General features: G+C 38.4%; 1 protein-coding gene across 1 annotated transcript in view; it reads left to right on the top strand.

The window, feature by feature from the left end:
- Positions 1-3,455: 3,455 nt before the first annotated feature.
- A2ML1 (alpha-2-macroglobulin like 1) overlaps positions 3,456-23,598 on the top strand; it is a 166,173-nt gene continuing 146,030 nt past the window's right edge. Inside the window, exons 1-8 of the mRNA XM_058168000.1 lie at positions 3,456-3,674; positions 4,481-4,690; positions 7,960-8,104; positions 8,422-8,474; positions 9,005-9,025; positions 11,537-11,708; positions 17,537-17,621; positions 22,661-22,784. Of these exons, the coding sequence (XP_058023983.1) occupies positions 3,456-3,674; positions 4,481-4,690; positions 7,960-8,104; positions 8,422-8,474; positions 9,005-9,025; positions 11,537-11,708; positions 17,537-17,621; positions 22,661-22,784 (1,029 nt within the window). The remainder of the gene's footprint in view (positions 3,675-4,480; positions 4,691-7,959; positions 8,105-8,421; positions 8,475-9,004; positions 9,026-11,536; positions 11,709-17,536; positions 17,622-22,660; positions 22,785-23,598) is intronic.

Below are 23,598 nucleotides of genomic sequence, written 5' to 3'. Positions count from 1 at the left end.
TTCTCAAACACTGATCTGGGGCAGGCTGACAAATGGTTTTAGTTGCTATCTCTTGTACAATGTTGCAAACCTCTGTCCATAGTTTTTCAGGCACTCTGTCTATCAGATCTAATTCCTTAAATCTATTTGTCACCTCTGCTGTATATTCATCAAGGATATGATTTGGTTCATACCTGAGTGGCCTGGTGTTTTTCTCAACTTTCTTCAGTTTAAGCATAAATTTTGCAAGAAGCAGCTCATGATCTGAGCCACAGTCAGCTCCTGGTCTTGTTTTTACTGACTTTATAGAGCTTCTCCATCTTTGGCTGCAGAGCACATAGTCAATCTGATTTCTGTGTTGACAATCTGGTGATGTCCATGTGTAGAGTTGTCTCTTAGGTTGTTGGAAAAGAGTGTTTGCTATGACCATTGTATTATCTTGACAATTCTATCAGTCTGTGCCCTGCTTCATTTTGTACTCCAAAGGCAAACTTGCCTGTTATTCCGGTAATCTTTTGGCTTCCTACTTTAGCATTCCAATCTTCCATGATGATAAGGACATCATTTTTTGGTGTTAATTCTATCAGGTGCTGTAGGGTTTTATAGAACCAGTCAATTTCATCCTCTTCAGCACCAGTGGTTGGGGATAGACTTGAACTACTGTGATATTGAATGGTTTGCCTTGGATTCGAACTGAGATCATTCTGTCATTTTGGGGATTGTATCCCAGTATTGCTTTTCCTACTCTTTTATTGATTATGAAGGCTACTCCATATCTTTTGAGGGATTCTTGCCCACAATAGTATACCTGATGCTCATCTGAATTAAATTTGCCCATTCCTGTTCATTTTAGTTTGCTTATTCCTAAGATGTTGATGTTCAGTCTTGTCATCTCCTGTTTGACCACATCCAGCTTGCCTTGATTCATGGATCTTACATTCCAGGTTCCTATGGAGAAAAAATCTTTACAGCATCGGATTTTCCTTTTACCACCAGATACATCCACAGCTGAGCGTCCTTTCGGCTTTGGCCAAGTCGCTTCATTCTTTCTGGCGTTCCACATTCCACATTCCAGGATGTGAGGGATTTGTAAATATTTTCATGACCCTCTTCATGATTCGTGCAGTATACAGGTCCTCAATGGAAGGCAGGTTGGTAGCAATTATTTTTTCTGCAGTTCTAATCTAAAGAAGCTTTATATGATTATTCCAAAATGACAATATATATTAGGTTGAAAATATCTTAAAATTTGATATAATGGTATAATTTAAGATAAACTATCTTTAATTGATGATTGATAGATGTCTACTAGGGGACACGGTGGCTCAGGGGCTAGGACGTTGAGTTTGTCGATTGAAAGGTCGGCAGTTCAGCGGTTCGAATCCCTAGTGCTGCCGTGTAACGGGGTGAGCTCCCGTTACTTGTCCCAGCTTCTGCAACCTAGCAGTTTTGAAAGCACGTAAAAATGCAAATAGAAAAAATAGGGACCACCTTGGTGGGAAGGTAACAGCGTTCCGTGCGCCTTTGGCGTTGAGTCATGCCGGCCACATGACCACGGAGACATCTTTGGATAGCGCTGGCTTTTCGGCTTTGAAACGGAGATGAGCACCACTCCCTAGAGTCGGCAATGACTAGCACGTATGTGCGAGGGGAACCTTTACCGTTACCTTTTAGATGTCTAATGCCTGAAGCTAGATGAGAGATCTTCATAGGGAGATATTTTTGGTTCCCACTTTCACAATCTTTAGGAAGATGGCAAAACATACACCCCTTATAACAAGTTTGTAATTATTAATTTATTTCTATGTTTGACCTTAATATTGATTGTATTGATGTTTTTTGTGTGTGTGTGCTTTTTCAAAATGTTGTTGAAGAAACAGAAAGTAATTGATAATGAAGTAATTGATAATGAAGATTATATTAATGAGTTGTATTTTACAATTTTGGTATATTGCAAAGTTTATTTCATTTTATAAAAACTTGTTTTTTTCTGCCGTCCCCTGCTTCCTAATGTTTATAATCTGTTCTCCCTCCAAAAGAAATCTTGTCTTTATTCTAACTTTAGTCCTAAAGCATTCAGAGTTCAGAGTTAAAAATTCAAACTTTTATTCATTCCCTACTGATGGTCCGTTTGATGTTGATATGTTTTCTGGTCACTGACTCACAGTATCCTCCCCTGGGTTTTAATTGACTTTTCCAACATGTATAAAGTTCACTTTAGATCTGTGGCACAACATATGTGCACAATGATCTACACATAGCAACTGAATTTCAGTCAATTAAAAAAAAGAGCAAACTTTCCTCTGTTGGTACATATTGTGAGATGGGTCAACTATGGTGACTGTGTTGAATTCTCCTGGCCCTTGCTGTTTTCTATTCATCTCAAGCCAAACATTATCTTGATAACACAGTAAACAATTTCTCCAGATACTTTGGACTACCCTGTTTCCCCCAAAATAAGACCCAACCGGAAAATAAGTATTAGCATGATTTTTCAGGATGCTCATAATATAAGCCTTACCCACAAAATAAGCCCCAGTTAAGATTGTCAGCCAGATGGATGCATTTAGTACCATATTTCCCCTCAAATAAGACCTAACCAGAAAATAAGCCCTGAAGCGTCTTTTGAAGCAAAAATTAATATAAGACCTGGTCTTTTTAGGGGAAAGACGGTAGTATTTTGCAAGTGGTCATGCAGTCTGGGGCAAGTAGGAGATTGTTGGGTATTTACTCTCAGGAATAAAATTCAGAAACCTTTTTTGCCAGGGTGGAGAAGCTATTCTGAAGTTTTGACTAGTCCAGATTTTGCATAAAGACAAAAAGATACAGCTATTGCAACCTTGAAGCTGCGCATTAATGGATAGCAACTGAACAGTGCTGTTTAAATATTATGTGTGCAGTTTTACTAATAAATTGACATTAGGAAACCTCATCTGCAAAGATGTGGCTGGACTACAAATCTCACAATTCCTTGAGCAAAATTAGTGGAGTCAACATTCAGCAATTTCTGTTATTCATTCCTGTTTCTTCCAATATTTGAGAGCCTGTTCCAAAGAAGTGGGAGAGAACATATTCTATAAAGACAAGAAGCAATGAATGGAAACTAATCAAAGAGAGAAGCAACCTAGAACTAAGGAGAAATTTCCTGACAGTGAAAATAATTAATCAGTGGAACTCCTTGTCTCCAGAGGTTGTGGGTGCTTATAACTGGAGGTTTCTAAGAAGAGATTGGACAGTCGTTTGTCCAGAATATAGGGTCTCCTGCTTGGGCATGGGGTTGGTCTAGATGACCTCCAAGGTCCCTTCCAACTCTGTCATTCTGCATTATTTTGATGTCCTGTTCCTGATTCTGCTGAAATATACCTCAAGTTCATGCTTCATTACATTCCTTGTGACAAGTGTTTGGTAGGGAATGATGGGAGTTCATTTGTGGATGCATATTGCTTAACTATGTACAGAGAAGGAAAAAAATAAATATGGGGATCACTGGCCTTGGAAGTGAAATTCATCAGTTCAGAGTACATATGCTCTTTGGAACAGGGTCTCTAGAAGAGTATTTAAATATCTGCCACCAGACATCAGTATTGGAATTGGATTTAACTTCTGCTGCCTATAATAGGACAAGTCATGCAGACAGCCATCCTACTTTGGATTCTGGCTTTGCTGTCACAATCAGCTTTGGTCATTTCAGATCCGTAAGATTTCAAAAAAAAATCTCTTTCTTTGCTCAGTCAATTTCATGGAGGAATATCAGTGCAGATGCATTAGTAAGAGCAAGAATTTTTTAATATATGTGAATGATATTAGTTCAGAATTCCCAAGTGAAGTTGGGAAGTGAAATTTTAGGGCAGATTAAGTAATGTCTGGGGCCACATCTATTTGACTCTTTGTTCCATTTGACTTATTAATGTCAGCTTAATATTCATTTCCAGAATGTCCTTACCTATCCCACAGGTTTGTCTATAAGATAAAAACAGCAGCTGAGTCTTCTGCAAGACTTAAGGGAAGCACAATAGACCAACTGGTCAGAAGTGTTTGAGATGGCTTCGGAAGGAAAACAATATTTCTGGAGTGGAGACTGGAAATGCAGACAGGGACTGGATTTGCACTACCCTGGAAGAGATCATAATTTCTGCATGCAAGGAAAGAGAGAGAAAGTGCAGATTTAGATTACTCAAATTTGCCACTCTTTAAAAGTGTCAGATTATTTCTGAAAGAACAGTGCTGATAAATTAAGTTGACCAAAATAGGAGAAGAAACACTATGGGTTTTTGTGGGCATCGATGCAATTGCACTTGCTTTCTGACAAGCAGGACCAGCTGACAAGTGTATCACTATGCTTGATAGTCAGATTTGTACTAATGTGGGAAATTGAGTTTTTCCACAGACAAATATTTTAATGTAAGGATTAGTGAGAAAATAAGGAGAAAAGGATATAAACTAATTTAAGTTGGCTGGAAATGTTACATTCTTGAACTTACCAAGTCTGAAATACCTCCAGGCTAAACCCTTTCTCTTACCTTCCAGTCATTACCTGGTGGTTTTCCCAGCCATAATTGATCATCCCAATGTAGAAAAGTTCTGCATATTATTACGCTCCCTCGAAGAGACTAACTATCTGCTGGTTACCTTGGAGTTGAAGAATCAGAACCACACCTTAGCAGAGAAGGACGTGGAAGCACCAGGAACCTTTGAGTGTATCCACTTCCAGGCAAGTTGCTCCAGAAAAAGAATAATTTGGAAGGGCATAGGCAGGGCTTTCATTGCAGTCCTGAAGAACTGGATTTGTTGTAACCATCACCTCCCTGCTTCTATCAGATTAGCAAAACGTATCATGTGATTTAGTTCCATGTAGAAATTTTTATTTCTGCCAGTCACTTCTGATGGCATAGAATAAGGCAGGGATATCTGCCGGGTATAATTTTAAAAAATGGCATTCATGGTGCTGAGGTTAAAACTCTACCTACTATTTGTAGGTATCACATTGTCACAGGCAGAACTTGCACAGTTTTGGCTGCCACCTTTCTTAATTGTACACTATAGACACCTGAAATGAGGGGAGGATAGGCAAAAATTGGCCTCTAGAACAGTATTTCACAACCTTGGTAACTTTAAAATGTGTGGATTGCATTTAAAGACAAAAAAGAACAGATACTACAACCTTGCAACCTTGAACCTGCTCACAATTCCCCATCCAGTGTGCATCTTAAAGTTGCCAGGGTTGAGAAATAAAGTTCTAGAAGAAAAGACCAATCTAACAGCCACCTGATGTGTTTGGGGAGCCTTCAACAAGAACATCCATCTGCTTGTATCTTTCTGCAACTGGTATTGAGAGGTGATATCTGACATTGAATTTGTCTTCAGCAGTTGTTGAGAATCTTCATTGATAAGAGAATAATTGCAGTTGCTTTAGATGTGCTGACTCTGGAAGTATCTGGGAAATGCAAATTGTAACAGAGAACAGAGAGTAAATGAAATTAGAGGGATTTTAAAAGTAGAAGGAAAAAAAAAGGATCCAATCTAAGTTGGTCACCAGGACCAGAAGTTTATTCTTCCAAGCTTTCAACTTGTGCTGAGTTCAAGGAAAACAAGGTCCATAAAATAGAAAAAGTGATGGTTGTGGTATTTAAAAAATAGGAAGGACAAGTACAATATATCATCTGTTTTTTCTAGATGCAGCTTATCCTGTAGAATATGTTTATTTCTTCACCTTCAGAGAGCTGTGCAACTAGTCCAATATCTCTCCTTAATGTTCTCCTTAATAGATATTCTGTGGTCAGAAAAATGATGGAAAAGGTATATGAAGGGAGGATAATGAATAACTGTTAATGGATTCTCTGTCAAATTCAGTGAATAAGGCATAACCATTGCACAATAAAAATTATTGTCTCCATCTTCAAAGGAGCAAGTATTTAGAATATAAATATATTGACATTAATAAATATCATACAGCTACCGGACCTACATCCTCAGACCCTAAATTATTTTTTTAAGGATGTTATTTGATTATAATTTATATGTGTCTTACAAATAAGTTTCGAACTCACAACAATATCAGTTTGTGCACACTTATACCGATAAATCAAAATAATAATTTGTGATCCATTTGAAATTTGAAAGAAAAATTAAGCAACATTGATCAACATACATTTTAAATTTGATTAATGTTCAGCTGTAAAGGATTTTCTCTGACTGGCTGTTTTTGGATTCATACCACATGGGAAACCATAATGTGGTATCCTTTTAACACAGTATAACCCAACGGCCAACTATAGTTTAGTCAACAGAACAGAATTAACTAAACCATAGCTTTAATTTAGTACATCAACTGGTACATCAATTTAGACACTGAGTAAACATATCTTAGGAAAGTAGTATATATGCAACATGTAGCCTATTTATTTTGATGGTGTGTTGGGTACATTTAAAAGACTGCTAAACTGTTTTTTTCCCCCTTCAGGCCCCAAGCTTTGTTTCCACAAGCAGGACTTATTATGGTGTAAGTTTTGTCCCACTTAACAATCCTCTTTTTTCTAATTCATTTATTCCCATCATTAGAAGGTTTTCTTTTAATTCCAGTAATCTCCAACTGGCATCCCTCTGGCTATGGAAGGATTAGCATGATTAAAGAACATGAAAAAAGTGCAGAAGGAGGGAGAAAAATGGAACAAAGATATTCAGGAGAAAGACAATTTTGGGTGTGACCATGTGCGTATGCAGAGACATACGCACATGGGCACACCCCATGTGTGTGTGCGTATTACATCGCTACATGTAAAGACATGTAGCGATGGGGGGGGGGGTAATTCGGAGAACCAGTAGCAAAAATCCCTGCCCTCCCCCCACCCGTGCCCACCCTATCACCCAGTCCCCACTTGCCTACTTGGCAGCTTGCTGCTTCCTTCGGGCTCGCTCACTATTCCTGCCTTGCTTCAGCTGCTGCAATCAATTGCATCAGCTAGCAACTCAATCTGCCTGCCTGCAATCCATCTCATCGGTGAGCAACTCAGTCTGCCTGCCTTGTCCTTTCAATTGGTTAAGTAAAGGGGGGAGCTTTAAAAAAATAGTTAATTAGGTTTTTTTTAAAGTTTTTTTTTTTTTTTAGACATAGCAATTTAAAATTAAGGAAGTTTTAAATTTAGCTGCTTTTATCTAAAAATATAAATAAAATAATAAAATAAAATAAAATAAAATATTTGTGCAGCTTTCTGAGATTTGATGTGATTCTGTAGTGTTTCACTCTAACTACACAAACACACAAAATCTCACAAAACTGTATGTGGCATTTTGTGTGTGTGTGAGTCAGTTATGTTGTGTTGTGTGTGTGTGTAAATTGTGAAAGTTGGGTTTTGAGCTTTTTGTGGCTGTGTGAGGTTCCTGCTTGTTGCAGGGGCCATTTTGGATGAAGTGTAGCTATTACATTGTGTGTGAGTCAGTTGTATTGTGTTGTGTGTGTGTAAAATGTGAAAGTTGGTTTTTGGTACCTCTTATTGTTTTGTATACTTTATTATTTTTATTATTTATTGCTATTGGCCACGCCCACCTGGTCACATGACCACCAAGCCACGCCCACCAATTACACCACACCAGTGGTGGGATTCAAGTGATTCAACAACCGGTTCTCTGCCCTAATGATTTCTTCCAACAACCAGTTCATCAAACTGCTCAGAAAGTTAACAACCGGTTCTCCCGAAGTGGTGCGAACTGGCTGAATCCCACCACTGCACCACACCCACAGAACAGGTAGGGAAAATTTTTAGATATCACCCCTGGTGACACTGACGTCACATGAGTGTATGAAAGCTTGTGTCTTGAGGATGCAGTGTTGTTTTTTTATCTTACAGTGCTAGATCCTGGTGTGCTCGTGGGTGCCTGCATTTGTAGTTTGAGGCCCAACTAGGGGAGGCAGATAGAGAAGTGAATATTTTTCTGTTCTTAGTCATCCCATTAAGAAAACCTACCCTTCTTTGTCTGATGTAGGAAGAAGCAATAGCCAAAGTGCATATTCTAATCCGAAAGGGCAGCACTGTGACCTTCGAGGCCCAGAAGAAAGTGCTACTCAAGAAAGCTTCTTCCAGGGACCTTATACAACTTAGCAAGGCCTTATACAAGCCTGGAGAGATAGGTAAGCATAAATCCTTTACTAGAATCTGGAATAGCTTCCTGACCTGGCACCGGGTCTTTCAAAATTGGGCCTTTGGAGAGGAGAGTAAGCATTGCATGAGTGGGTAGTTAAAACAGAGCTCCCTGCCAGGAGTCCAGATTCTCTGCTGATAGCACACAGTTATTAATCTAACCTGAACAAGATTTTCTTAATAAAAGATAAATTTATGAAAAATCAGAATGTCACTAATATGAAGTGAATTTTTTTTAAAAAGGGGAAAGGGAGTACTGTTAAAATAATAATATTTTCGTATTTAATATTCATGGTTTTTTTTCCAGTCAAGTGGCGCATTGTGAGGCTTGATGATGCATTTAAGGCCATTGATAAAATAGTGAGTAGTGCTTTCTGTTATATGTGACTGCTGCTCATGGACAACTTTACTGAAACATAAGTATCAGGAAAGTTGAAAAAAATTAACCGATGACCATTTTTCACACAACCATTGCAGCATCCTCATGGTCATATGATCAAAATTCAGATGCTTGGCAACTGACTTATATTTATTATGTTTGCAGTGTCCTGGGGTCTTTTTGCACCTACTGACAACTAACAGCAATGGGAACCCAGATTCACTTAACAACCATGTTACTAATTTAATAACTGCCGTGATTCGCTTAACTGTGGCAAAACTCACTTAACAACTGTCTCGCTTAGCAACAGAAATTCTGGGATCAGTTGTGGTCATAAGTCAAGGGCTACCTGTATTTCTGTGAATTTATGAAGAACTCTGAACATTAACATTTTTATTGAAGCTACCAAGCCCACCAATTTTTATTGTAGCAGTTCTTTGATTGCCTTTAAAGTGGAACTGGAAGGTTTTTCTGTTTCTTTGAAACATTTTTTCTCTCTCGTTTCTTACAGATTCCTCTGATACAGCTGAAGGTAAAATTAGATCTGTTATTGAAATTCTTATAATAACCTCATAAAGCCACTTAATGCATCTATGATATAGATTTAATGACAGAAATTAAAAGTTTTCAGATTGTAAATTACAATTCAGTAGTCTCAAAATCAATCTTTAGGAAGATGCTAGGAAATTTTGGTTAAAAGCCAAAGACCATAATAGAGAACTACAATTATAATACTCCCTAATTTATGTTATCAATTAATCAAAGTTTTATTGCAGGCTTTGAGCAATTTGGGAAAATATAAGCAGAACACTAAAATCTAAATGAGTTATGAATTAAAAGTATTATTTAATGACTGAGCAATTCACAAATAAAAACAGTAAAACCAAGGGTAAATGCAAAAGGAGACAAAAATAAAAGAATAAAGAATGGCAAGTATTTCAAGAACCAGACAGAATAAAAAAGAAACAAACCCATGGTATGGCTAGTCTAGTGAAGAGAAGGACTAGGGGAGACATGATAGCAGTGTTCCAATATTTGAGGGGCTGCCATAGAGAGGAAGGGGGCCAAGCTATTTTCCAAGGTACTTGAAGGCCAGACAAGGAATAATGGATGGAAACTGATCAAGGAGAGATTCAACCTAGAAATAAGGAGAAATTTTCTGACAGTGAGAACAATCAACCAATAGAACAGTTTACCTTCGGAAGTTGTGGAAGCTTCATCATGCCCACAGAACTAATAGGGAAAAATTTTAGATTTCACCCCTGAGCTGGCAGATGTTATCTCAGAACCATTGTAACATATATTTTAAAAATCCTGGAGCACCAGAGAACTACCAAAGGATTGGAAAAGAGCTGATGTGGTTTCCATCTTCAAAAAATGGGGCAGGGGGACCCAGATCCAGGAAACTACAGACCAATCAGCCTAACATCAATATCTGGGAAAATTCTGGAAAAAATAAAACAAAAAACAAAAACAAATCTGTGAAGGTCTAGAAACAAATAAAGTAAGCTAGCATGGGTTTGTTAAAAATAGATCATGCCAGACCAATCTTATTTCATTCTTTGATGAAGTGTCTAAATTAATAGACCAACGAAATGCTGTGGACATAGTATACTTAGACTTCAGCAAGGCATTTGACAAAGTATACCACAACTTTCTTCTTGGTAAACTAGAAAAATGTGGGATAGACAGCATCACCATCAGATAGATTTTTAACTGGCCAACAAACTGTACTCAGCAAGTTGTCCTTAATGGTATCACATCTACATAACATTAAGTAAGCAGTGGTGTACCAACCACACTGTTCCATTTTAGGCCCAGTACTCTTCAATATCTTCAAAAATGACTTGACGAATTTCAATCAAATTTGCAGATGACACTAAGCTGGCAGGGATAGCCAACACACCAAGATACAGGATGAAGCTCAGGATGCAAAAAGATCTTGACAGACTTGAACAGTTGGCCCTGTTCAACAAAATGAAATGTAATGTGGAGAAAAGCAAGGTTTTACACCTAGGCAGGAAAAACCAAGGGTACAAGAACAGATTAGATGAAACCTGGCTCAAAAATAGTAACTGTGAGACAGACCTTGGAGTCCTAGTGGATGATCACTTAAACATAAGCCAGCAGTATATGGCAGCAGTCGAAAAAGCTAATACAATTCTTGGTTGTATAAGCAGAGACATAAAATCAAAATCATGTGAAATATTAGTACCGCTTTATAGTTCTTATAGACCAGACGTGGAATACTCATCCTGTTTTGGTCATCACATTACAAGTAAGATGTTGGGACTTTGGAAAAAGTGCAAAGAAGAGCAACTAAGATGATTAAGGACCTGGAGTGAAAAATATATGAAGAATACCTGCAGGAATTGGGTGTGGCCAGTCTGGAGAAAATAAGGGCTGGGGAGACATGAGATCACTATTCCAGTGTTTGAGGGATTCTCACAAAGAAAAGGGGGTCAACTTATTTTCCAAAACTCCAAAAGGCAAGGCAAGAAATAATGGATGGAAACAAATCAAGAAGAGAAGCAACCTGGAATTAAGGAGAAACTTCTTAACAATGAGAACAATTAACCAGTGGAACACCTTGCCTTCAGAAGTTGTAGGTATTTCATCACTGGAGGTTTTTAAGAAAAGACTGGAGAGGCACCTATCTGAAATGGTATAGAGTAAAACGATGAGAATAAAAATTTAAGCGGTTTAGTTAAGAATAAATACTAATGTAACCTAAAATTTTCTGAAATGAACAAGGCTGAAACATCAAATTTCAATGTAAAATCTTTTATAATCTTTTTGTAAAATTTTCAGTAGCAAAAAGTGCATGTCTATAGGAAGTCTGTCCCTCTCTACCTGAATCTGTCATCATACCTGAACTGACACAATAAAAGTCCTTAGAAGTTTCTTGTGATTAAAGTCCTCTATATGTGTTTTCAATACAAGCTTTCTATTTGACACAGCTTGTTTTGTGATCCTGAGCACTCTTGCTGATGATGACAGCCACCACAGGAGAACAAAACATTTTTTGTCTTCTTTTGTGCAGGATCCTGATGAAAATCGAATTGCCCAATGGGTGGATGTGAAGCCTCTTCATGGCATTGTAGATCTGTCTTTCCCTCTAGCCTCTGAAGCAGCCTTGGGCACATACACTATTGAAATGGAAGACAAAGAACTGAGATCTAAAGCTGCTGAAGTATTCAAAGTGGAGGAATATGGTGATATTTCAAAGGGAGAACATATTAGCTGTTGGAGTTGGGAAAACTTTAAAACATGATATATTAAATTACTATTCACTCATACATGCACTCTGTTTGCTGCCTCTCTGGATGATTGTATGAACCTTTCAATAATTTATTTAATAAATACAAAGCCTCCCTTTGCTTCCTAGGAAATATTGTATACCATTTCAGACAAGTGACTGTCCAGTCTCTTCTTAAAAACCTCCAGTTATGAAGCACCTACAACTTCTGATGGCAAGCTGTTCTATTGGTTAATTGTCCTCACTGTTAGGAAGTTTCTCCTTAATTAAAGGTTACTTCTCTCCTTGTTTACTTTCCATCCATTGTTTCTTGTCTTGCCCCTGGTGATTTGGAAAATAAGTTGACCCCTTCCTCTTTGTGGCAACTTCTGAAATACTGGAACACTGCTATCATGTTCCCCCCAGTCCTTCTTTTCTCTAGACTACTCAAACCCAATTCCTGCAAGTGTTCTTCATATGTTTTAATCTCCAGGCCTTTAATCATCTTAGTTGCTCTTCTTTGCACTTTTTCCAAAGTCTCAACATCTTATTTGTAATGTGATGACCAAAATGGGATGAGTATTCCAGGTGTGGTCTTACTAAGGATCTGTAAAGCGGTACTAACGCATCATGTGAATTTGATCCTATGCTTCCCCATACTGGTGGCTCATGTTTAAGTGATCATCCACTAGGACTCCAAGGTCCCTTTCACAGTTACTGTTTTTGAGCCAGGTTTCATCTAATCTGTTCTTCTATCCTTGTCTAAGTGCAAAACCTTGCTTTTTTCCACATTAAATTTCATTTTGTTGGATAGGGCCCATTGTTCAAGTCTGTCAAGATCTTTTTGGATTCTGAGCTTGTCTTCTGGGATATTGGCTATTCCTGCCAATTTAGTGTCATCTGTAAATTTGATATGTTCTACTTCTATTCCCTCATCTAAGTCATTTTTGAAGATATTGAAGAATACTGGGCCTAAGATGGAACTGTGTGGTACCCCACTGCTTCCTTCCTTCCATGAAGAGATAATACCATTAAGGATGACTCATTGAGTACAATTTGTCAGCCAGTTAAAAATCCATCTGGTGGTGATGCTGTCTATCCCACATTTTTCTAGTTTACCAAAAAGACGGTTGTGGTCATCTTTGTCAATTGCCTTCTTTGTCAATTGCCTTGCATTAGACCAGTGAAATGTCCAAGGCATTTCATGGGTCTAATAATTAAGTCACTTTGTCAAAGAATGAAATAAAATTAGTTTGGCATGATCTGTTTTAACAAACCCATGCCGGCTTTTAATTATAACTTTATTTGTTTCTAGATGTTTATATATTTGTTTTATTATTATTTTTCCAGTGTCTTCCCAGGTATTGATGTTAGGCTGGTAGTCTGTAGTTTCCTGGGTCTCCCCCCACTTTTTTTTGAAGATGGGAACCACATCAGCTCTTTTCCAATCCTCTGGTAGTTCCCCAGTGCTACAGGATTTTCTAAAGATATGGTACAATGATTATGAGATAATATCTGCCAGCTCCTTCATAACTCTGGGATGTAATCCATCAAGTGATTCATCAAGTTAAAAAAGGTGTTCTTTTACCATTTTCTTGCATATTTTTATTTCTAGTCTGTCTTTTACAGTTATGTTTTTGGTAGGTTGGGCTATAGTTTCTTTTTGCATGAAGACCGATGCAAAGAATGAGATAAGCAGTTCCGTTTTCTCTCTACTGCCTGTTATTTCCTTGCCATCTTCTCTCTTTAGTGGACCTATTGTTTCCTTGATTTTTTCTTGTTATTAATATGTTGAAAGAACTTTTTTTAAATTATCTTTGACTTTTTGTTCATTCAGAGCCTTTGGTTTCCTGACTTGGTCTTTCCATGTTCTGGCTATCTCCTGATAATCAGCCTTAGTTATGTGTCTCTCTTTCCATTTTTTTGTACTTGTCCTTTTTGTCTTTCAGTCTCTCAGAGAGATCTTTGTGCAACCATGCTGGTTTATTCTTGGATTTCTTGTTTTTCTTAAGTAGTTAAATTTAATAGTTTAATAGTTAAATAGTTAAATAATGAATAGATATAAAGCATATTATGGTAAGTCTATGATGTCCAGATTCTTTACTTATTTTTAAAAGCAGTGTCCTGTACAGGTAGTCCTTGACTTACAACAGTTCGTTTACTGTCCATTCAAAGTTACAATGGCATTGAAAAATGTGACTTATGACCATTTTTTAAAGTTACGACCTTTGCAGCATCCCCATGATCATGTGAGCAAAATTCAGTTGCTTGGCAACTGGTTCATACTTATGATTGTTGCAATGTCCTAAGGTCACGTGATCCCCTTTTGTGACCTTAACAAGTAAAGTCAAGGCGGAAGCCAGATTCACTTAACTGGGTTACTCACTCATCAACTGGAATAACTTGCCACAACTGTGGCAAGAAAAATTGCAAAATGGGACAAAACGTGCTTAACAAATGTCTCACTTAATAACAGAAATTTTGGGCTTAATTGTAGTTGTAAGTTGAGGACTACTTATATAGCAAATTTTCCCTTGTGATGGTAATCCTTTTCTAGTGTTTGTTGTTGTGACTGTCTTTTGAGTCAATCTTGATGATTACAAGAATGAGGTCCTGCAGTTTTCTTAGCAACATTTGGAAGTGGCTTCAGAACTTTCTTCCTAGGGCTGAGAGAGATTGGGTTTTGTGCCTCTGTGAGAATGAAAATTCATTCAGCAATGAGAAAAACAGGCAAAGCACAGAGATCACTTCATTTGCTAGTGCCTCCTTAGGACTGAAAAAAAGCTTCTAAAAAACAGCTGAGAGTCGGAGGGAGCAGGCAAAGCGAGATCTTGCTTCACTCACTAGTGCCTCGTTAGTGCTGAAGAAAAAGCTTCAAAAAAGCTACATTCAGAGTAGAAGACGCACCCAAATTTTCAGCCTCTTTTAGGGGGGAAAAAAGTACATCTTATTCTCCCAAAAATATGGTATATGTCATAACTCAGATTTTCCTCTGGTACTCTTTCAATTTGTAGAAGAGAGAAAAATGAGATTAAAAACAAAATGGAGAAAAGTAGGCAAACTCCTTTGAAGAAAATATTTTTAGAAATTATTCATATTGAATTGTAACGGATGATTTAACTTAAAATTATAACAGTATAGTGTGTGTCTGTATATTTTTTTCTCTCTCTCTAGATAATTTTGCTTTATTTTATAACAGTCTTAGCTAAGCTACCATTCTCCATTTACATTCTTGTGGAAATTCTAGGAGCTGAAGTTCCAAGTGCACCAGCATTCAAATGACTGATTTAGCCATTTTTTTACAGTGCTTACAATTTTTACACTAGTGAATTATAGCATCACTGAACCACCACTGTGGCAAAGTAAAATTGTTTTTGATACTACACTAAAGAGGGCCACAGCTGGACTTCTGGTGGCTCCGCTCTCTCCGAAGGACGCCCTAAGGGTGCCCGCGCTGGGATTCTGTAAAAGCCGGCGAAAACAGCGGCTGAAAGTACCTTCCCCGGTAAGGGGAAGGGAAAGAGCAAGAAAAAGGAAAGGTAGAGCTCTCTCTAGAGGCCCTGTTTGGGGAACTTGAAAGGGAAAGTTCCCTGGAAATCCTTCTAAAAAAAGCTCCAGCCCCAACGTGTCTCTGCTTCATGCAGACAGAGAAGAGAGCGACCACTTCTGCTTCAAGTGATTGTTATGGATGTTTATAAGCAGACGGAATAAACACAGGAGATCAGTCATTTAAATTGCAAGTATTAAATCTGACTTCTATTTTTTTTTTTTAAAAAAATTCTCTCATCTATAATCAACACAATGAAATAAAATGGCGTTTACTTGTTGAGAAAGTGAAACTGAATGGAGATTTTATCTTATTGTACTGGACTGTGGATTGTTGGATTATTTTAGTTTGTTTAAGTATTTTATAAGGGGATTTTCAGCAAGAACTTTGCCATGAAGGTTTTTTCAGAAGAATGGATTCGTGACTTTATACAGGATTATACAGAAAGAATGTATTTAATTACTCAAAAATATGAATTGGAAAAAAATGGAGGCGTTTTGGATGAGAGTTTGGAGGAAATTAACCAATGTAATCAGGACTTGGAATATGGAATGGAGGAGATAACAAAAGTGGATAAATATGAAGATAGGATCCTGAATAAACAAGTTGATGTAAAGAAGCCTTTTTTAAAAAGTTTGGATGAAATGCCTGAATTTGTGCTACAGGAGGCTGTCTCCCGAAATGGAAAAATTCACAGGGTTAATGCTTTCCAAGAGTTCTCTTTTCGGATTGAGGGAATATACGGCAGTAACTCGTGGATTCTTGGACATAAGGAACTATTAGGAAATATTGTGACTGACTTTTCAAAAGGAGTAATGAAGGAAAGACAGAGACTAATGCATCAAAAATGGCAAGAGACAAAAGTATCATCCTTGAAAGAATTTTTTTTTTTTGAAATATTAACAGAAAAAGATATTAGCGTTCCTGAAAGACAATACGTGAGAAAGATTTGGAAGAAATGGGTTGATTATATGTTTTATAAATTTGGATTTATACTGGATTTTGACGAGGAAGGACTAAAGTTGAATAGATATTGTAATTTCCCTGTATTGAAATTTTATAATCTGTTGTATTGAATTTTAAATAGAATATTCTCGAAAGATCTTATGTAAGAAAGACTTGGGGGGGAAATTATATGGTTATAGAAGCTATAAGGGAGATATTCTCTGAATTGGATTGGATTTTTATGCTTTAGCTGGTTTTAAATACTTTAGGATTAATTTGTTCTATTGATCTATATATTTTATTACTGTTTATTGTTAATTTTTGAAGGATTTTGGTTATGTAAGGAGGAAGTCAGAGCTAGAGAGGGAAAATTGGTATAATAGTTTTGGGGAAAATTTTTTTTTTTTAGCATATGTTTGTTTTATTTTTAACTATACCTTGTGCTTGTTCCGGGAAGTCAGGGGGGAGGGGGTTTGTGAAGGGAGAGGGGTTGGGGGGAAAGGGGGAAAAAAATTTTTTGTAAAACTTTTTGAATAAAAAAAAAAAAAAGAGGGCCACAGCTAATATTGGATTTTTATTTAAATAAATACATTATTTATATTTTAGACAACTAGTGTCATGTATAATTTGCCTCTTAATTGTCATCTTGATGCACACTGCACATGCACACACAGTGTACATTTGGTGCGCACTGCACATGCATGCGCATGCAGCGTGCCTTTGGCACACACTGTGCATGCGTGGTCAGCGAACCAGTGGCAAACCACAGAAGATTTCACCACTGTCTTAAGGGAGAAACAGCTCTGAGGAGCAGATGGAGCCTTTAAAAACAAAGAAACTCCAATGGCAATCTTCCTTGATCTGGAATGCCAAAGATCTTAGGGATAATTTATTTAAAATATGTTAACCTAAGAAGATGCTAGAAAACTCCTTTAGTTCTCTCTTCTGGTTTCATAGGCATCAAATAGCTGTCTCTATTGTTAGGAAGAAAATAGACTTTTGAATGTGTCTAATTCCTGTTTAAAGGTACCCATGCTGACATTTATGTAATGGTGAATTCTACAGGTCAACGCTGCTGGATAGAAAATATTTTTGTTTATCCATCTTGACTTCTAGGACTATTAGAAACAGAGACAAGTTCAGTTTTTGTCATGTTGTCTCCTTTTCCTAAGTTTAAAATCCCTAAACTTTCATGATGGGATTTGTGCTTACTCCAGACCAATTAGTTTGTGGTTGTGTATAATGGATTCATCTTTATATGAGCTAAATTTTCCATTTCCTTCCTTTCTTCTCTGGTTTATTGGGTGTTGCAGAGCTGCCTAGGTTTGAAATTTTCTTCAAGTACCCACCACTGGTTACCATTTTAGATGAAGTATTTCAGCTCAGTGTCTGTGGAAAGTAAGTAAAACCTGAAAGTAAACTAAGCTTTCTTTTCCCCTATATAGCAAGTCATCAGGCTTTAACATTATCTTTAGGTGCAAGAATGCCTCTGGGTTTACATGAACACTTTTGAAAGGTAACCTAAAGTAGATAAGGTAAAATAGGGTGGGGAGTAGTTTTATTAACTTTCTTACTCTTACTAGTTATTGTTATCTTTGGCTGCTAAATGGCAATCATCATTTTGAATCATCACAGCCATGGTACAAAATATTTGCCTTCCTGGTTATACTTAAAAATAATGCAAGATATTAGAGGGGGTTTAAAAATGCCTAATTTGAAATTGTATTATGAAGCAGTCACCTTATCTTTAATTTCCGATTGGATTAATTTAACAGAGGAAAGGGTTTTGAATATAGAAGGTTATGGTTTGTTATATGGTTGACATGCATATGTATTATATGACAAGAAAATTGGTAAGACATTTAAGAATAATATGGTTAGAAGTGCTTTGTTGAGGGTTTGGAAAAAATACCAATATAAGTTAGATGGTAAGATACCAATATGGGCAATCCCCAGACATATGATAGATAATATAAATATATTTCAAAAAGTAGAGTTTATTACTTATAAAGAGCTTTTGATAATGGAGAAGAGGGAATTACAATTAAAATCTAGGGAAAAATTGAGGGAAGAAGGGAGGAATTATACATGGTTTCAGTATGGACAACTGCAAACTAGATGGAAAATAGATCAGAAAATTGGTATTAGGCAAAGTGATGATAACTTGGTAAAACAAATAAAAGACCAAGAGATTATATAATGTATTGGTAGAAATTGATTCAGAAACAGAGTTGGTTAAAGATTGTATGGTAAGATGGGCACAAAATTTCCAACAACCAATAATGCTAGACACATGGGAAAAAATTTGGGTGAGGAATGTTAAATTTATACAAGCACAAAATCTAAGAGAACATTTTTATAAAATGTTTTATAGATGGCATTTAGATCCAAAAAAATTGTCGGGTATGTATCCAAATGTGAAAGCAAAATGTTGGAGATGTGATTGTGAAGATGCTACTTATTATCATATATGGTGGACCTGTAAAAAAGTTAAAGCTTTTTGGATTAAAATATGGTGGATCATGCAGAACATTTTGAAAAAGAAGATTAAGTTTACTCCACAGTTTGTTTTATTAGGAATAATTTCAGACTGTACAGTTATAGAGACTAAATTGATTTTGAACTTACCGTATATACTCGAGTATAAGCCGACCCGAATATAAGCCGAGGTACCTAATTTTACCACAAAAAACTGGGAAAAACTATTGACTCGAGTATAAGCCTAGGGTGGGAAATGAGGCAGCTACTGGTCAATGTAAAAAATAAAGATAGAGCCAAGTAAAATAACATGAATATTTATTTGAATATTTATTTTTATACTTGATACTTAAATCTTGTTTGTTTGGATAATGCTTGCAGCTGCCTTCCAAAAGTAGGAAGAGGCTTCTATTAATTAAATACAGTTAATATACTCACCTGCTGTATTATAAATAGATTTCACCTTTTGTCATAGTAAAATAGAGTTTGGTGGCAACTTCTTCAGTAGTTTTTGAAAGCTTTCAGATACAAACAAATGTCTCCCAATGCAATGTACTTTATGTCTTGTAAGTAATTTAGACTTTGTACCTACCTACCAGGCATAATTCCTACGAGATATAATAAAAATAGTCGGTTTGGTCTAAAGGGTACCATGCTAGAAAGCCAGAGACCATGAGTTCTGACCTTGGGCTAATCATACTCCTTCAGCCATATTCGCCTCAGAGTGTGGTGGTTGTAGGGAGGAAAATGTCTGCTGGATACGTTTGCCATCATGAGTTATTTGTATAAGTAATTCAGATGGCAAAGCACAGGCATATTTTTTAACTTCTATTATTTGAGCAAATCAATTAGATGGCTCTATAAGTTGAATGTTATCTAATGTAAATTCAGAAGAAAACTGATATTAGGCTATTCCAGTAGGGAATAGTAATATTCAGGTCTTCAACCATTCACTTGTATCTTTTTTTCTAATTGGATGGCTCCTACTATCATCAATCTTGGTATCTTTCTGGCTTGCCCTCAAGGGTTGGGAGTGGGGAGCATTATATATTGTAGAGTTCTCCTTCTGCATCATGGCCTTGCTCCCCTTGGACGCCGCCTTCTTGAAAGCCTCCTGACGTGGTGGTTGCCTCCGCCGCCGCTGCTACCGAGCATCTTCTTCCCGCCTGCCGCGAGGAAACCATTTAAAGCCCAGCTTCTGAAGCACGGAGGAGAAGAAAGAAAGCCCTGGCGGTGCAGTGAGAGGCGGGCGGGGCCGCCACCCTTCTCGGCCGACGCTCGGCATGTCGGGGAAACCCTCCCTCCCTCAGCCGAGAAGGCTGGTGGCTCCCCTGCCCCGCCGCGCGGACCCGAGCCAAGCCGGTCCCAGTCCAGCCGAACGGTGAAAGCGTCGGCCGGGAAGGCTGGCGGCTCCCGCCCGCCTCTCACTGCACCGCCAGGGCTTTCTTTCTTCTCCCTCCGTGCTTCAGAAGCTGGGCTTTTAAATGGTTTCCTCGCGGCACAGCCTGGCGGGAGTTACTGCGGACCCGAGCCAAGCCGGTCCCAGTCCAGCCGAACGGTGAAAGCGTCAGCCGAGAAGGCTGGCGGCTCCCCCGCCCCGCCCTCTCACTGCACCGCCAGGGCTTTCTTCTCCTCCGTGCTTCAGAAGCTGGGCTTTTAAATGGTTTCCTCGCGGCACAGCCTGGCGGGAGTTACTGCGGACCCGAGCCAAGCCGGTCCCAGTCCAGCCGAACGGTGAAAGCGTCAGCCGAGAAGGCTGGCGGCTCCCCCGCCCCGCCCTCTCCCTGCACCGCCAGGGCTTTCTTTCTTCTCCCTCCCTGCTTCCGAAGCTGGGCTTTTAAATGGTTTCCTCGCGGCACAGCCTGGCGGGAGTTACTGCGGACCCGAGCCAAGCGGTCCCAGTCCAGCCGAGCAGTGGCGGGCGGCGCTCGGCATGTCGAAACCCTCCTCCCTCAGCCGAGAAGGCTGGTGGCTCCCCTGCCCGCCGCGGACCCGAGCCAAGCCGGTCCCAGTCCAGCGAGCGGTGGCGGGCGGCGCTCGGCATGTCGCCACCGCTCGGCTGGACTGGGACCGGCTTGGCTCGGTCCGCGCGGGCGGGAGCCGCCAGCCTTCTCGGCTGAGGGAGGAGGGTTTCGACATGCCGAGCGCCGCCCGCTTTCACCGCTCAGCTGACTGGGACCGCTTGGCTCGGTCCGCGCGAACTGCTCAACCTTGGGCAAATCCCGCCGGACGATCTCGCCGCCTCTTTGGCGTCTCCTGTGCGGGGTTCCCGAAGTACATCGAGACGTAGACTCGAGTATAAGCCGAGGGGGCGCTTTTCAGCACAAAAAACGTGCTGAAAAACTCGGCTTATACTCGAGTATATACGGTAATAACTGCTGCGAGATTTGTGATTGCACAATATTGGAAGAAAGAAGACTTACCTACAATTAGAGAATGGACTAGTAAAGTATCCAATTTAGCAGAAATGGCAAAAATTTCTGCCTACTTGAAAGACTATACACAAGAAAAATATGTTTTGGAATGGAGAAAGTGGATTGATTACATTCAAAATAAGTATTAGGTTAAAAAATACCAATTAGCTTTTGAGTGAAGTTAGGATTTGTTTTGTATTAGTAAGTTTAAGAAAGAAGGGAATTGATAGTGGGAAGGTGTGAAAGGACTGGAGATTATGTCTTATGTTATATTTTAGATTATGTTTGTTAAATATAATACCCTGCATTTTGTTCTGGGAAGTCTTGGGGGGGGAGGGGGAAGATTATAAATTGATTGATTGCCAATGTACACAAATAATTGAAGAATTAATTAAGTTGGAATGGTGCAAAGTCGGGCCTGCTCAGCAACCACTCCAGAAGGGAAAGGGTAGGGAGAGAGGAGAAGAGAGAAGGAAGAAAGTAGGTAGGTAGGTAGTAGGGGGAGAAGAAGGAGGGGAAGTGAAAGGGTTAGAAAGGATGGAAGTGAGAAGTGGGAAGGAGGAGAGGAAGTAGGAAAGTGAGGTGGAGGAAGGTGGAGAAAGTAAAAGAAGGTAGAGAAGGGTAGAAAGATTTAAGGAAGGGAGTGGCGACTAGGCAGGCCCGATTGAGCATAATTTATGGGGAGGAATAAATGTTGGATAATTGAATGTATTGTACACTGGTTAAATTGTTGAAAATATTATGGAAAAAAAATGGAAGATAAAAATATTTGCCTTCCTGTGCTGTAAATGTGTTCCCACAGATGGTGATTTCAACCTTTTTAAACCAAGAGCATGTAACGGGATCTCCATTTTATTGTATTGCTGTTATTCTCATTCTCATTCTCATTCTCTCTCTCTCCCTCCCTCCTTCCCCCCTGTACAGGGTGTCCATGAAAAAGGCAATATTAATTCTCACTTTTTCTATCTTCCACTTACAGTTCTTCCTAATCTTTAGAAAGCAGAAATTAAAAGAATGTATTTTATTGACATTTACACTAATTTGATGATAACGTTGTTTGTTTCTTGCTCCTTAATTGAAGAAGTGCCATGTAACTTGTGCCAATCAAATGTGGAAAATTGCTCTTCTCATTAATTACTAAATTACCAAAAAAATTGTTCTTGTTTTTTCAAAGTTCCAGACTGTCTTCCATGTCAGATGTTTGTGGCACTACATTTACAAAGATGGCCCATCATTTGCAGATAGGCATTTTCTCCCATGTCTTTCAAACTTTTAAAATTAAAAACATAATGTTATGCTTTGACCTGTCCATTGAAGGGTCCTTCACGTTAGGGCAGGACATGAGTTTTCTTCTGGACTTTCAGAAAACCACCAGAATTAGTCTAGGCTTAAGTATACTTAGACCCACCAGGGTCAGCTGAACTAATTTGAAGGAATGTTTACGGTTTAATTCTTGATACATTCAGGATTTCCCCTGATGCAGCACAAAACCATTACTTAACACTCAAGCATATTTTTTTCCATTCTTCCATTTGTTTCTCACAGGTACACGTATGGAAAACCTGTTCAAGGAAATGTGTCTATCACCTTGACAAGGGAACCATCAGAAGCTTTTGAAATAGTTACGAACATAACTTTGCCCAAGATTTTAAAGCAATACAGAGAATGGGTAAGGTTGTCTTTGCACAAAGGAAGGTTTGGATGAATTACTCCTTTTCTTTGGTTTACAGGCTGAAGGTCTCATGTTACCCTTATAATACACAAAGACAAAGACAGAGAGTGGAAAGAAAGAGAGCTACCTAGAGCAGGGTCTCCAATCTTGGCAACTTTAAGCCTGGCGGACTTCAGTTCCCAGAATTCCCCAGACAGCAAAGCAAAGCTGGCTGGGGAATTCTGGGAGTTGAAGTCCTCCAGGCTTAAAGTTGCTAAGGTTGGAGATCCCTGACCTAGAGAGGGCCAGTTACTGTAGGCCAAAATGAAGGTTTATGTAGTATGTTTTATAATCTTTGGGATTAGGAGACATTGAATAAGAAAGAAGAGGAAAACTTGCTAATATTAAAACAAGTTATTTATTAGAAAATTATTGTATTTCAGAAAGAGTCTTCGGAGGCCATTTTTTTTCTTCAAAGTATGTATTGTTAGATTTATATGCTTCTTCTCCATCGGAAGTTAATACATCTACACAGACAAGCACATAGAAATGCAAATGTTTGCATGAGAGTGAATTATATAAAAAGAAACTAATAAAAGAACTTGAAATGTGAAAACCTGTGAATCATTTACTCTATTTCTTTTTGAAATAAGAAATACTATGCAAAATATTGAAAAAGAGTGAAATGTAATGAATGAAATTAAAACCAGAGGTAAGATAAAATGTAACAACAAATCCTTTTTAACAGTTTTCAAATTTCTTTCCATCAAAATTTCTCTGTAGCTATCTGCTTCTATTAATCTTAATTCTTCTTTGATTACATTATTTCCAT

The sequence above is a fragment of the Ahaetulla prasina genome, chromosome 2 (genome assembly GCF_028640845.1).
Source record: "Ahaetulla prasina isolate Xishuangbanna chromosome 2, ASM2864084v1, whole genome shotgun sequence".
Taxonomy (NCBI): Eukaryota; Metazoa; Chordata; class Lepidosauria; order Squamata; family Colubridae; genus Ahaetulla; species Ahaetulla prasina.
This window is presented reverse-complemented; position numbering and strand designations above follow the sequence as displayed.